Source organism: Megalobrama amblycephala, linkage group LG22, assembly GCF_018812025.1.
Source record: "Megalobrama amblycephala isolate DHTTF-2021 linkage group LG22, ASM1881202v1, whole genome shotgun sequence".
NCBI classification, from domain to species: Eukaryota; Metazoa; Chordata; class Actinopteri; order Cypriniformes; family Xenocyprididae; genus Megalobrama; species Megalobrama amblycephala.
In genome coordinates, this window is record NC_063065.1 from 17,070,661 (window position 1) to 17,086,417 (window position 15,757).

Sequence of the window (15,757 nt, forward strand, 5' to 3'; positions counted from 1 at the left end):
CCAGATTGCTGTAGTGCCCTCAGCTCAAGCAGCTCGTGAACCGATCATCTCTTCCTACTAGTTAATGTATAGCATCAAATAAACATGAATGAACATGAGAAGGAATGCTGTTTCAAACACGGAAAGACGTCAATACACACCATTTTTCAGGTTAAGTCCACCGAGGTTAATATTCTAACTCCTGACTGCTTTGTCAGACAAAATGGCAGATTTGGCATTATGATTGGTTAGATCGCTTGTCAATCAAACTCCCGGTGAAGGGTCAGTTGAGAGCAGGAATTCCATCCTATAAACACGTATATGAGGCTCACAGCCTAAACACAGGCGCCACTCTTCTGCATAATGGTAACCACAAAATTCAAAAATTCAAAAATTAGACACTACTCTAAATGTCAAACATAATTGAACATTAAACGCTAACATAAACCAACAACATCTTTCCCTTTACTGATAAACACATGAAATATCACTTTAATCCCTAAATTTACTCTCCTAATGCAGTCCCTTGCAAAGCATGCTGGGAACTATGGATCCACTGCCCAGTTAGTTATGTCAACATTAATTTGTGCGTTTCACTTATCAATGTTAAGTTGACTGAACAAACAGCTAAGTAAAGCTGACAATACTCATTGTTAGTAGAAACAACTCAGTTAAAATAAGTTAGTGTAGTTACATGAGTTTAAGTAATGTGAACAAGGATGTATGAGTAAAACTAACAACAGTGAAAGTTCATTTTAGCATCGTCCACTGTGACCCAGTCACCAAAACGCATATTAATACCAGGTATAAACAGGGCCTATGTGGTTGCTTAAGTGTTTTGGGTGGTTGCCAGAGCATTGCTAAACAGTCACTAAGGTGTTCTGAGGCTTATTTAGTGCGTTGTTATGCGGCTGTTACAGTGTTTTGGATTGTTCCCAGAGTGTTGGTAACCAATTGCTACAGTGTTCTGAGGAAATTTAGTGTGTTGCTATGCAGCTGCTACAGTGTTGTGGATGGTTGCCACCAGGCATTCCTGAACAGTTGCTAGTGTTCAAGCTTTTAATGCTATGCAGTTGCTAATATGCTGGCTAATTATGAATATATGAAATATTTGTATATATAAACATTTTAGTATTTTGAGTGTAGGGAGATTGACTCGATTACGTTTGAAGTGTATTGCTTTTTTTGACTCTGATTGGTGTAATTTTCTGTTTAGCATCATGGTTAAAGGGATAGTTCACCCAAAAATGAAAATTTGATGTTTATCTCCTTACCCCCAGTGCATCCAAGATGTAGGTGACTTTGTTTCTTCAGTAGAACACAAATGATGATTTTTAACTCCAACCGTTGCTGTCTGTCAGTCAAATAATGGGAGTGAATGGGAACTTGATCAATAAGAGTCGAAAAAACTTGCTTAGACAAATCCAAATTAAACCCTGCGGCTTGTGACGACACATTGATGTCTTAAGACACGAAACGATCGATTTGTGCGAGAAACCGAACAGTATTTATATAATTATTTACCTCTAAAACACCACTATGTCCAAGTGCGTTCAGCACTCGGTTAGTGAGGTCTGATCGCGCTCTGACAGCGGAAGTGATGTCTAGCACTCATTGAAGTATATGCGTGAGACATCACTGCCGTTGTCAGAGCGCGATCAGACTTCACTAAGCGAATGCTGAACGCAGTTGGACATTGTGGTGTTTTAGAGGTAAAAAATTATATAAATACTGTTCGGTTTCTCGCACAAATCGATCGTTTCGTGTCTTAGGACATCAATGTGTCGTCACGAGCCGCAGGGTTTAATTTGGATTTGTCTAAGCAAGTTTTCTTGACTCTTATTGATCGAGTTCCCATTCACTCCCATTATTTGACTGACAGACGTCAACGGTTGCAGTTAAAAATCATCTTTTGTGTTCTACTGAAAAAATAAAATCACCTACATCTTGGATGTGCTGGGGGTAAGCAGATAAACATCAAATTTTCATTTTTGGGTGAACTATCCCTTTAAAGTAGTTTTTTTTTACCAGGAATTCCAGTTAAACATGTTTATTTTAAAAATAAGTTGAAATAATGTGGACTGACAGCTTCAGCAGAAGCAAATACCATGGATTAACAACCTCGTAGCTCACTGTATGTCTCTCTTTAAAAGGTTAATAAGTTATTGTTCAAAATCAAATAATCAGAAGCTCAGCTTCTCACGTCTTCTTACCAGAACACAGCTGAAGCAGCTATTCTATGGCAGCTTTTGTCATACCGCTGTGATGCAATCGGCCTTCGAATGCAACCTTCGATGGATGCAGCCTCTAAATTGGGACACATCTTGCGTTTTAAATTATGGGAGGCACTTCTGGTTTAGGGAAGCTCGACTCAAAAGGACTGAAACAAATCATTTCAAATCATAAAGTTGCACTACAAATAATCCTTATCCTTCAGTTTGACGGAATGAGCTGTAAATTTTCCTTCATGGTCTATTTTCAGACATCAGGAGAATAACATAAAGCTTGGTATTTTAATCTAAGTGATATAACAAGTATATCTATGACAAGAGCTCTTTTCGGCGACATGGCGTGCAAAAGTGGCATTGTTTGAAAATATGCTTTATTTTTCTAATTCTGCTAGCTGCCACTAGTGTCGCAGAAGCTACATACTTCACCTATAATTTTGCTTTTGTTTTGAAAGCAGTCTTATAGTTTTGTTTAATTAATTCTGTAAACGTCAAATCCTTTCTGCCTAAAGCTCAGTGGCAGCCTGCAAACAGATGAATTGGCTTTGACCTTTTGTGAGATTCTTACCCAGTCTCCCACTTTCTCCACAGCACAATACATTTCCGGCTGTCTGCCTGCTTGCCATTGATTTACAGATGAGGAAAATCGAAGCATCCCATGCTGTTTGCTCCTAAAGAGGAAACGCTGAGCTTTGTGACACAAACAATGTCCTGCTGACAGAATGGTGATCGTTATCTTTAATTGAAGGCTGGCATCAAGGGTAGCTGTATTTAGGAGAATCTCAAGTTAAGACCGCATGGAAAGAAAGTTCAACAGCACACATTCATGGTAAACCTTCATGTCCATTACTAATCAGTCTTGTTTTCTTGCACAGCTGCAAATGCTTGTCCAAGAAAATGCTTTTGTACTTGAAAATGGAAATGTGTAAATTGCTGCCATATCTTGTCTTAAAACTGAGCAGGCAACTTACGTAATAACTGTTATAGAACTAAACTTTTTTTTACTGTTAACAGACAGTCTAGTGAAACTCTGATTTTGGTTTGACACACACTGAATATGAGACCTGGACTTGAGGTAATATTCTTCCATAATAGGTAGGGATACACTGAAATTTTGCCCACTACAGGGAAACTACCTCACAAAATGATATGCATTTCAATGCATATGTTGTGATTCATGACTAAGCACACAAAAATATTAAAAGAATATATATATATATTTTTTAAAAAGCATTTAAAATATTAAAAGAATCAAATCTGTTTTTGATCCATGGCTTGGGGCCAAACCAAACATGCTCTGCTGCATGCCTCGACCTTGATGTTTTGGAAGGTGATGAGGTGTTTGAGGACAACTTTTGTCATTCATCATTAATGTCTCGTCCCGCTCTCACCGTCCCCCAGACGTGTCTGAAACATTCATCAACCACGTTCGGCTCGGACACTAGCCCCTGTGATTACCTGTGACCCTTGTGTCACTTACAAACTATTCGTGTACACACACAGCAGGCATCACATCACCGGCCGGCCCTGTACCGGGGCAGACGGCTTCATTCATATGTAGTCCTGGCGTGTCACTCTTCATGGGCCCCTGGCACAGACTATAAATCACACACGCTAAGATGACAGGCCTCCACAAGACATCTTTACAGCCAGATCCTGAATTTATGCCCTTCTTCATTGCAACACCAGGGTCTTCAGAAACACTATTAAGCATCACAGATAATGTGGCAGGGAGCAGGTCAATAGCACATTTACACTTTCTCTTCTTCCTTCAATCTTTTCAGATTCATCCTCATCACCCTGGAGGTGTTTTTATGCTACTTTTACACATGAGAATCAATAAACTTCCTTCCTCTTTTAAAGTCTGGTTTATTCTTTTGAAGATGTGTGAGAAAAAGGTTGTTTTTTTTTATACTTACTGCTCTGTGGAGCATGGAGTGCTTCCTCATATAAGGACTGATTTTTGTACTGACAGCCATGTTTGTGTCTTTACAATGTGTAAAAGGTACAATTTCATTGATTATGCTAAGACCTAATGTAATAAACTCGCTTTCACTATTTTAAAACATTATAAGATTTTAAGCATCATTACTCCAGTCCTAATGATCCTAAAGAAATCATTCTAATATGCTGATTTGGTTCTCAGGAATCATTTCTTATTATTATCAATGTTGATAATAAAAAACAATTGTGCTGCTTAATATTTTATCAATGAATAGAAAGTTCAAAAGAGCAGCATTTTTAGTCTTGTCTGCCTCAGCGGTCTAACAGTGTTCCTCAATGTCAAAATGAATGAGATGACCAATCAAATTAAAGAAGGCGGGGTTTACATTTTCTTTTGGCTTAATGCCATTGTGGAAACTCTTGATATACAATGATTGATGGACATCTTTGATTTTAATGAGGGGGAAAAAAAAACAACGTATACGAGGGCGGATTAGAACCCGGAACCTGTGACGAGGTTAACAAAAATTCTACCACCAGACCACTAGGGAATTCAAATACTAATAGAGGATCTATTTATTTATTCACTAACGTGAAAAATCTCAGGACTAACAATATATTTAATGCAAATTAAAGCAAATATTTGCAAATAACTCAAATGATTATTTCCCAACTAGAATTAGACCTAGAATTTCCTTTACAGTTCTGTTTCTTTATGCTTTATAAAAAAATATATAAAGCTCAAGACATGGTTACGGCCATGTATAAAAAAAGCAAAAAGCTTACACTATGTCCTTTTTTTTTTTTTTTTTTTTTTTTTTTTTGGTTACGGAAGGCGGTCCAGCAAAAGATAGATATTTTACTTCATAACTTGTTAAATATGTTTTTTTTTTTTTTTTACACAAATGCATCGCTTCGCTTCAGAAGGCCTTTAATAACCTTCCGGAGCAGTGTGGAATGTGCTTATGATGGATGGATGTGGATGGAAGCTCATACTCGTTGGTCTGCCATTATAAAGCTCAGATGTGTCAGGATATTTATTAATATTTCTCCGATTGAGGGTGAGTAAAGCTTGGGGTAATTTTCATTTGAAAGTGAACTAATCCTTTTAAAGCAAAGTTGTAGAGCGAACTGGCTTGACGTAATTTTGAATAAAATCAGGCCAAAACAAAATTTGTTTGGAGTTCATTTTAGGAGTTGGAAACAGCTCACAAAAGTGAACTTTCCGGAATAGCATTATTTACTATTGGTCCGTAATAAATATGAAATTGGTAGGTGTGCTCCAACTTCTTAGATGTGGAAATCTCCTGTGGTTCATTTCTTCTGTTCAGTCCGTCAAGGTCAGACATGAGTTAAAAAAGAACTTACTGGAGAGCTGCTTTACAGTAAAAATTTAAGTTGTAATTCTACTTGAAAGTGACATTGATTTTTTTTTCATGTTTAATACTGTAAAACTGCTTGCTTTATACCAAACTATTGTATAAAGTGCTATATAAATAAACTTGACAGGAGTGCCGATTACACAGATCATGCAAACATTTTCACATCGCTATGATCAAATGCTTTCCTAACTGCTTTTTTCTCACAACTGTGTTTATTTTGTTATTGAGAGGACAGCAGGCAGCGCATATTTACATATTCATCTAAACTCTGCTCCCAACAGCTTCAGGATGCTCACTAACAAATGTAACTTTTTCTGCCTATTTTAAAATATTTAATTTGCATTTAGTGTTTGTTCAATTTTTTAACAAAGTAGTAAAGATTTATAATATTGTGAAGTTATTGGCCATTACATGAACATGATTACCAGCTTACTGTTATCAGCCAGAATCCATGCAAAAATGTTGTACAGCATTTCATACTGCACAACACAGCTAATACAACTTAATATTTCATGACAACTAAAATAATATCTAAAAAAAGAAAGGCTGGGGGAAAAAAAAAAAAAAACTTCTGAACGTACCTTTGTTGGAGAAATCCAATGAAGGGGGCCACACCTGTCCCAGGACCCACCATCACTACAGGAACAGAGGGGTCGGATGGTAAGTGAAAGGTGCTGCTGGGGCGAGGTCTGACATGTACCTGGACATGACATTTAGATCCAATCATTTCCAAGCGCTGATGGGATGCCTATATTCTGTAATCCTCCACACATGACATCTATTTAACTTTAACAAACCCAGTTCTATACATTTTGTACATAGCATCTAAACCAAACGCTTTTATGTTGTTGTTGGTCTATTCTGCTGCAAGGATTAGTACACTTTCTCCAGAGCTTATTTCTGCCCAGCTTTTACCTCAATCAAACAACCCAATTCAGCCCAAATCCTCCCAGGGACTGTGAAAAGCTAATTTGAAGGTGAACGGGCTCGCTAATGTGTAATGCCTACAGTGCTAACCTTCGGCAGGGCTGATGTGCCTAGACGCTCTGAAGCCGGCACTGTCCCAAGGGGCCGCAAGATTGAGGAGACGTGATCAACTAGCCAGCCTGTGCACAACCCCGTCCTCGCTGGATGCTCGGGACATGCAGGGAACTCCACAACATTGAACACGAAATGAACTTTCCCAGGGTGCTGAAGGCTGGAGCTGAGGAACGAGACAAAAATAAGAGACTAAGTGCTAACAATCCAGAACCAACCATGAACATGAGCAAGCCGGTGGTCGTGGACCTCATTATCTCTCTCTTAATGGCTTGCCTGTATCAGGCCCTGGGGACCCCTGCTGACCAGACTTTAATATTTCATAGCCCTAATGTTTCTGTGCATTCTACCAGCATCAGCCTACTGAACATAAGACATTAGTGTAGATGCCCGACCACTTACAAGCCAAATGAGATAGACAGGAAACAAATGAAAGTGGCAGACAGTTCTGAAAGGCACATCCTTTGCTTCCAATGTTTGACTTTGATCACAACAAATAGAGTATCATCAAGCAAGAGTGACATATTGAATTCATGTCTGTCTATAATAAACCACACAACATCAAAGGAGGATAGAGACAGAAATAACGACCTAAAACCTGGATATGTCTTTGCTTTAATTTGTGTGTCCAAATATAAAGCACAGGTGTTTAAAACAAGGTCTCTTACCTGGCAGCGGAATAGGCTCTGGGCTGAAGCTTTGGTAAATGTTCTGTAATAAAGCAGAGGAGAAATCAGAGATGGAGATGGTATTGTGACCTTAAGGCTATTCAACCATGTTTTGACTTTCTCTTTTAGGGCATCCCCTCTTTGGATGTTACCCAAGCCTCTTGAGTTTATCTATAGAGGGCTAATTTCTCAGAATAGCTAAATTCACAACAGTGTTTCATTTCGTCTGCCTTTATAGGACATGCTTGATGTTAAAAGCAAGTGCACTACATATAATATAAAAGATATAGTTTTAAGAATGCTAGAGGCTACTTGCAAACAGAAATATCAGCTAGACCAATAATTCTAGGCCAACAATAAGTCAGTGATTAATAATTTTGGATTTTGAACATGTATCTTAATATTCAGCAAAAAATTCTGAAAAAAATATATTAAGCAAAACCATTTTCAACAATGATAACATTAAAAAAAAAAAAAAATCAGAATATTAGAATGATTTTTGAAGGATCATGTGACACTAAAGACTGTAATAATGATGCTGATTTTTTTTTTTTTTTTACTTAACATTCAAAAAATATATTAAAATAGAATAGAGTTCTTTTAAACTGTAATAATATTTTACAATATTACTCTACCTTTGGTAAAAGAAATGCAGTCTTGGTGAGACTTTTTACAGAAACAGACACAATTTACCATTAAACAGAATATTCAACATGTGGAAAAAGGGGCATGCATGTGAAATTACACAGGTTGAATCTGATGCAAATGCAAATAATGGATGATACAGACAGAAAAAGTACAACTGAATTACACACTCACTGAACACTCTGAAAGCATATCATAGTCAAAACTCTTATCGTATTAGAGTTTCCTAGTCGTGCCTTAAAGTCCCAAACAGAAAACAAATCTGCTCTTGGTTACTGACACATTAATAAAAAAAGGGTTTTCATATTCTTGATGCAGAGGCTGTAAGGGAATTTAATGCATTTTCTCATATTATACATAATAAATTGTTTTTCATGTGAGAAAACAGACAAGCTACTGGCACCTTTCCTTTAGGTTTGTTTTTCCATTTTCAAATTATGCAGTGATAGCAGCTGCAGGAAGAATATACTGTAATCACTTACAAAAATATTCAAAATGTATAAAAAAAAATGTAATGTTTAATAATATATAATTATACATATATAAAATAATATATATATATATATAATAAATTCAGTTCAGTTAATAAATTTGTAAATTTCCAAACAAAGTTTTAAATGTGTTCAAATGACTATTTTTGAATTTGGTTTCACACAATAATATACATTATAGCAAAAGGCTTTCAATGAAATTTAAGATTTTTTTTCTCTTTTCTTTTTTTTTTTTAACACAAAAGAAGATATTTTGAAGAATGTCAATAACTAAACAGTTGATGGACCCCATTGACTTCCATAGTTTTTTGTTTGTTTTTTTTCATACTATGGAAGTCAATGGGATCCATCAACTGTTTGGTTACCAAAATTCTTCTAAATATCTTCTTTTGTTTTCAGCAGAAGAAAGAAATTCATATGTGTTTGGAACAACTTGAGAGTGAGTAAATGATGATTTTTGGGTGAACTATCCCTTTAAAAGCAGTGGTTTCTCAGCTCAAATAGTGTTTAAAATTCCCCTTCATCAGTCAAAAACTGACATATAATTTTCTCCAATTCGCTGAAATGATGAATCAATTTGAAAATGTTCATTTCAAGCACACCATATGCGAATGCTGAAGGTCCTCAATATTATCAATTAATTACAATCAAACATTGAATACAGTGAGCAGCTGTTGCAATTACAGCCTCTCGTCAGCGCAAACAAATGCATCAAAAAGGCACATGGTGCTTTGGTGGGAAAAAAATCTGTTCTTTAATGTCGGAAAAGCCTGAAAGTCAGGAGAGAAACTGTTTGACTGATGACAATGATCTTTCTGTCAGAACACACCAGTGCAGAGTGATTTTCGAAATAAAATGAATGTGCTGTCAGACACTGCTGAACCAGCATCTCTGTCGATTTGTGCCATGGAGAATGACCAAGTTAATCCTTAATTTGCCAAAGTCACAGTAATATTCGCACAGATTAAAACTTTACATGTACACGCATCCAATGCAACAATCCACTGGCCACGTCCGCATAAATCAGCGAGGGTCACTGCATTATGATTATCCTGCAGTTCTCTATATCTAAAGCATGATATGTATTAATAATTTCAGCTATACCAGCTGCTTCTCAAAATCAAGGTGACTGCACATTTCTCACCTTGATGGAGAATTTTATTGCATTTTACAGCAGATGATTACTGTACGACAAAAAAACCTCCAAAACAACATATCCACCAAACATTGAAGGATTATACTGTATAAGGTTTATTATTACAAAATGTCATCTTTGTATAAGTCAATTACATGGCACAGTGATTTCTTAGACAGCGTGCAAAACTTACACTACCGGACAGCCAGTGTTTTTTTTTTTTTTTTCTTCTACTTCTTCTTCGTCTTTTTTTTTCTTTCTTCCAAGAAATTAATACTCTTTTTCGGAAAGGAGGCATTAAACTGACCAAAAGTAACAGGAAAGACACTAATAATGTTGCAATTTATATTTCAAATAAAATGCTATTCTTTTGAACTTTCTAAGAATCCTGAAAAAATGTATCAATTAAGCAGCACAACTGATAATAAGAAAAATTCCAAATCAGCATATTAGAATAATTTCTGAAGGATCATGTGACACTGAAGACTGGAGTAACGGCTGAAAAGACCATCACAGGAATAAATTGCATATTAAAATAGAAAAGTTATTTTAAATTGTAATAGTATTTTGCAACAGTACTATTTTTAATGTATTTTTATCAAATAAACAACCCTGGCAAGCATAAGAGACTTCAAAATCATTAAAAAATCTTGACTGACTGCCTTCATTTTTTAGTTTATATTTGCAGAATTTATCATCATTATTCTTGTGTGCCCTGATATGCTTTGGTGAGACTTTCAATACAGCTATTGCAAAGTTTAAAATGTATTTTTTCAAACGCTATACTTGCAGTTAAAGAACAGTGTTTTGCCTGTAGAAGGAGAGCAAAAAAAGCAAAGCTGAACCTCTGATCTGATGTTATTTTACTGCCACCTGGTGGTACCGGCACTGCAAACACTAGCGAACATCAGGCACATTTACCATGCAAACTGCATATGCTGATATGAAATGTAAAAAGCATCCCCATTCCAGTAAATTCAAAGCAGATCACATGTGTTTACTGACCAAACAGGAGGCTGAGCGGAGGTAGGCAGGATGGGAAGGCCTGAAGGAGATCCAGCACACATATGTTGGTGTCCCTGATGAAGCTGTTGTAGTCTGCTGAGCCTTCTTTACTACACAGCTCCAGAAGCCTTCTTTTCTCTGAACCGCTCCGAGTGAAGTCTGCCAACGCTCGCACAAACGCCTAAAAGAACAAGAGAACAGGGTCTGTCCAGGAACTTCAGACTACTGCCCCATGAAAGCTAAACAAATCATCCTCACCGGTACATCAAAAGCACTGTTGCGTATAAAGTAAGCGCTAGTGCTAAATCAAAGGTTCAGAACTTCAACAGCACAGCAACTATCATGTGCAATAAGGTTAATAACACAAAATTACTTTTTTTGGAACGCTCCTTATCTCCAAACACCAGGTAAGAATAAACTGCAAAGAGCTGTTCTGTGGGATGTGAAGTGGAACCTTTGCTGCTGTAAAAGAAAAAAAAGTTGGCTATGCATGTATTTATGCAACATTTCTGGTTGTTCAATCTTAATCTAGTTCTCTGACTTGTGGGCAGAGAAAGCACAGTTTGAGGAGAATGTTCCTGGTGTAACTGATTGTGTCAACAATGGCTGCAATACCTTTCTTACTGCTGTTTTTAAGCAAGTTGACCTGAACAGCAAAATTCTTTTGCATTTGCAGATCCAGTCTGAGCAGCAACTCTTCAACTTCACTGGCTCTGTTTGGACAGAGAATATCAAAGGAGTCTCCAGGCTGATAAGCAATGTCCTGCTCCTGGAGAGAGAACATTTATTATAATGCTTATCTTACACAGAGAACAAAACATATAAATATTTGGTTGGAGGATAATATAAATATGACTATTTGACTGATCCAAAACTACATTCTAAACTAAACTAAACTTTTGAGTATTAAATTTTGACGTTACTGCATAATTAAATAGGGGTAATATATATATATATATATATATATATATATATATATATATATATATACACACATACACTGATCAGGCATAACATTATGACCACTTTCCTAATATTGTGTTGTCCCCTTTTTGCTGCCAAAACAGCCCTGACCCGTCAAGGCATGGACTCCACTAGACCCCTGAAGGTGTGCTGTGGTATCTGGCACCAAGATGTTAGCAGCAGATCCTTTAAGTCCTGTAAGTTGCGAGGTGGAGCCTCCATGGACCGGACTTGTTTGTCAGCAGACTTGTCAGCACATCCAACAGATGCTTTTATTGGATTGAGATCTGGGGAATTTAGAGGCCAAGTCAACACCTCAAACTCATGTTGTTGTGCTTCTCAAACCATTCCTGAACCATTTTTGCTTTGTTGCAGGGCACATTATCCTGCTGAAAGAGGCCACAGCCAGTTTCCATGAAAGGGTGTACATGGTCTGCAACAATGCTTAGGTAGGTCGTACGTGTCAAAGTAACATCCACATGGATGGCAGGACCCAAGGTTTCCCAGCAGAACATTGCCCAAAGCATCACACTGCCTCCGCCAGCTTGCCTTCTTCCCATAGTGCATCCTGGTGCCATGTGTTCTTCAGGTAAGCGACGCACATACAAAAGAAAACGTGATTCATCAGACCAGGCCACCTTCTTCCATTGCTCCGTGGTCCAGTTCTGATGCTCACGTGGCCACTGTTGGCGCTTTCGGTGGTGGACAGGGGTCAGCATGGGCAGCCTGACTGGTCTGCAGCTATGTAGCTCCATACGCAACAAACTGTGATGCATTGTGTATTCTGACACCTCTCTATCAGAACCAGCATTAACTTCTTGAGCAAGAGCTGCAGTTTTGGAGATGCTCTGACCCAGTCGTCTAGCCATCACAATTTGGCCCTTGTCAAACTCTCTCAAATCCTTACGCTTACCCATTTTTCCTGCTTCTAATACATCAACTTTGAGGACAAAATGTTCCCTTGCTGCCTAATATACAGGTGATGAAGAGATAATCAGTGTTATTCACTTCACCTGTCTGTGGTCATGTTATGCCTGATCAGTGTGTATATATTGGGGCCTTTATACCGTCAGCTAGCAATAGCAAGCTTCTTAGTTCATAGCAAACAATAGCTTAAGCTTATTTGCTATTAAATATATAACTATATCCCACTACAATTTACTGTAAATTACTGTCACTAAATACAGTACATTAAACAGCAAGGAAAACTTTCACAGGGTCTTTAATGCAGCTGAATATCTTAGCTAGAAAATGTTATAACTTCTGCGTACATTGATTTTATATGCTGTATATTTACACACACACACATGCATATTTGTACATTCTTTTTCCCCATTTTTATGGTTAGATTACCTTTGGCATCACTTAACACTCAATGAAGGTAATCTATACAAAAATTAATGATTTAATAACACTGTTAAGTGTAATCTTTAGCAAATTCCTATAATGAATAATAATGGTGTGATGCCTAAATACATTTGTATCATTTAAAATGTTTATTTAGGCAATATATAGTAGCAAATAATTTTACTATTATTTATTAATTTATCTGTATTAAATGTATTATAAATTAAATACAATATTAAAATAAATATCGGCTTATTTATATCAGCCAGCATTTTAATATTGGTGCATCCCTAAACATGAATAAATATGGACTTACCGAAATATCAAGCTCCAGTAAGATGGCAGATTTCACTGCATCATCTTGAGTTAATTGAACTGCTTTTGAAATGGACACTTCACGAAAACCGTCTTCACCAGATGGGATTGCATCCTGTGAACCGAGACAGTGTTTAATAGACATCTATATACTATATACTATACTATCTATACCAGTGGTTTTCAACCTTTTTGACTCAAATGCCCACCATTGTCCAACAGAATTATTCAAATCCCACCCTCCCACCTCCCAAGTGAGTTATAATGAAATGCATAAATATTCCTAAATCCATGCTTACATAAATTATTGCAATGATTTTATGCAAATGGTTTTACAAGGAAACCTTTCTTGTGTTTCATGAAAAAAAGACCCATGGTATTTAAGATTAATCTCTATACTCTATAAATGTTGATTTTCCAGTAAGTCCATACCCCTTCAGTTGACGCCTCCTCCAAAACGACCTCTAGATATGAAGGGGGAAGTGCGGGAACTTTAAGAACAGACTCTGACAACGGTGATACAGATTGCTTCAGAGATGCAACCAATGTAGTAGAGCGAGTCTCTGCAACACTGCTGTCAGTTTTCCCATTTTGTGAGTCTACTTCACTCAGCTTTAAAAGATTAAGATCAACTTCTAGATCTGCCTTGTTATTTTTCTGGCCGGATGCATTTTTATGATTATTGTCCTGTGTACATTCACTACGGGCAGGGTCCTGTTGATCTGAAGCAGACATGCTGGAAAATGTTTTTTTCAGAGCGTCCCAGAGTCCCTCAATCCAAGGATCCACCACTACTTCAAGTCTAGAAAGAAAAGAGTCCCAGAGTTTGACAAGGCATTATATCAGAAAATCTGCTTTTTATATAGTTATTTAACATTCATGCTTACCCGGTGCCGTCATCTGCATGCCCGGTGGCATAGAAATGTTTAGCACCAAGTTGCTGCAGACGGCTGTCAATGGTCTTGCCCCCGTTGCAGAAATTTGCATAGTTTGTGTCTCCCAGACCTGCATATATAACAGCATGAAAAAGTGCTCATGGGTGTAGCTAACACTTATATAACAGAAAGATCATCTTACCTAACAGTGCATAACGCAGATGGGAGAGGTGGTCGTGCGGCAGAGATTTATTCTTGATCTTTCTCACAAACTTCTGAGCAGTGTCTGGAGGGTCACCATCACCAGTTGTGGAAACCACAAAAACAACTGGCCGAATTTCGCTGTCCAAGTTGTACTGGGGATGCATGGGAATGCACAAGTTGCATCAGTCAGTTTTGACATGTGACTGTCCAAGATTTGATATACATGAAAGTAAGGGTTCTAAGAAACATACTTTATCCTGGTTGCTCAGACAGCTGATGTCAGCTGTAAATCCATGATCAGCAGCTTGTTCGCAGATCTCTTCAGCTATTGACTGAGCCTGACCGCGCTGAGATCCATACAGTATCAAGAAGCGAGCAGCAGCTTCACACGGCATATTATCATAGCTGGACAAAGGGAGTTAAGATGTTGAAAATCATTTCTGCATGTTGTGATAACACAGGTACAAAACTGTCACTGGTACCCTTTCAAAATGTACACCTTTGTACTTTATTTACCCCTAAAGTGTGCATATAAGTAACTTAAAGGTACATGTAAGTACCTAAATGGTACATATTAGAACCTTTTGAAAGAGTTATTCTCAGTGAAAGCTTTTGTACCTTGATTTTTGAGCGAAGCAATAAAAATGTTGTATTATTTTTATTTTATAAAACATAATTTAACAAACAAAATATGACACATTATTTATACAAATCTAAATTATTATAATTAATTAATTATTATAAAATAATAAATGTATCAGTCTGGGTGCCTCAAACCTGGTTTTGAACAAGGGTGTTGTAACAATCATTTATATAAGCATAAATATTTAACTTACATTTTTCCTTCTTCTAACTGTAATGTGAATTAGTATTTTACTTGTACTAAAATGAGGTTCTGTGTTTATAACCATGTGTTTATGAAAGTGCAATCTTAAACTTATTAACAAAATCAAAATATATCACATTTAAATATGATTTATATGATGTTTACATGCTTATGGAGCAATAACAATCTTTCATAAGTGTAAACCAGAATTAAACAGCTCTGATGATCATGTGACTATTTACATAAGCCATGAAAAAATGCCAAAGAAATCAAAACAGTCATTTAAAGTTGACAGTCCTCTGTTAAATACAGCAACGACCTTTTTTAGACTAACCAAACTTCAGAACAAATGTCGGTCACAAATGTAAAATATGAGCGGTGGGATTAAATTAATAAAATGTACCTTGAATTTATTAATGACAACTCCAACCGCGTCTTCGGTCGAGAAACACAGTGAATTCCGCACTGGCATGCTTACAGAAGTACTATAAACTGGTGAAACATGTAACCGGATATTACATTACTGTGGACTCGCACATGGCCTTGCAGAAATAAACAATTTGTAAATTAAAACATACTAGTCAACGACAAACTTCAATATGTCTAGTCAATCTGTATGGAATATAAACCTGTGGCTGAAATCGCGTTATTTGTTGGAGTTATCGCGATAGTAGGATAAACCATTAATATGTTTCATTTTTAAATTTTGGTA

The 15,757-nt window shown here is 36.9% G+C and overlaps 1 protein-coding gene and 1 long non-coding RNA gene across 5 annotated transcripts in view; one reads left to right on the forward strand and one right to left on the reverse strand.

Moving 5' to 3' along the window:
* The window catches only part of LOC125258487, an 83,585-nt gene extending 78,093 nt beyond the window's left edge, over window positions 1-5,492 (forward strand). For both annotated transcript variants that reach the window (XR_007182633.1, XR_007182634.1), the window contains one exon: window positions 2,799-5,492. This is a non-coding gene — a long non-coding RNA (uncharacterized LOC125258487). The remainder of the gene's footprint in view (window positions 1-2,798) is intronic.
* Window positions 1-15,677, reverse strand: part of mtrr (5-methyltetrahydrofolate-homocysteine methyltransferase reductase) — a 29,917-nt gene extending 14,240 nt beyond the window's left edge. For 2 of the 3 annotated variants that reach the window (XM_048175436.1, XM_048175434.1), the window contains exons 1-12: window positions 15,449-15,677; window positions 14,471-14,624; window positions 14,218-14,371; window positions 14,028-14,145; window positions 13,573-13,942; window positions 13,142-13,255; window positions 11,131-11,284; window positions 10,889-10,977; window positions 10,516-10,696; window positions 7,240-7,282; window positions 6,551-6,737; window positions 6,115-6,233 (exon numbers count right to left, since the gene is read on the reverse strand). In XM_048175436.1, the coding sequence (XP_048031393.1) occupies window positions 6,115-6,233; window positions 6,551-6,737; window positions 7,240-7,282; window positions 10,516-10,696; window positions 10,889-10,977; window positions 11,131-11,284; window positions 13,142-13,255; window positions 13,573-13,942; window positions 14,028-14,145; window positions 14,218-14,371; window positions 14,471-14,614 (1,673 nt within the window). In that variant the 5' untranslated portion in view covers window positions 14,615-14,624; window positions 15,449-15,677. The remainder of the gene's footprint in view (window positions 1-6,114; window positions 6,234-6,550; window positions 6,738-7,239; window positions 7,283-10,515; window positions 10,697-10,888; window positions 10,978-11,130; window positions 11,285-13,141; window positions 13,256-13,572; window positions 13,943-14,027; window positions 14,146-14,217; window positions 14,372-14,470; window positions 14,625-15,448) is intronic. The other variant, XM_048175435.1, reaches the window with a different exon arrangement.
* Window positions 15,678-15,757: the final 80 nt, after the last annotated feature.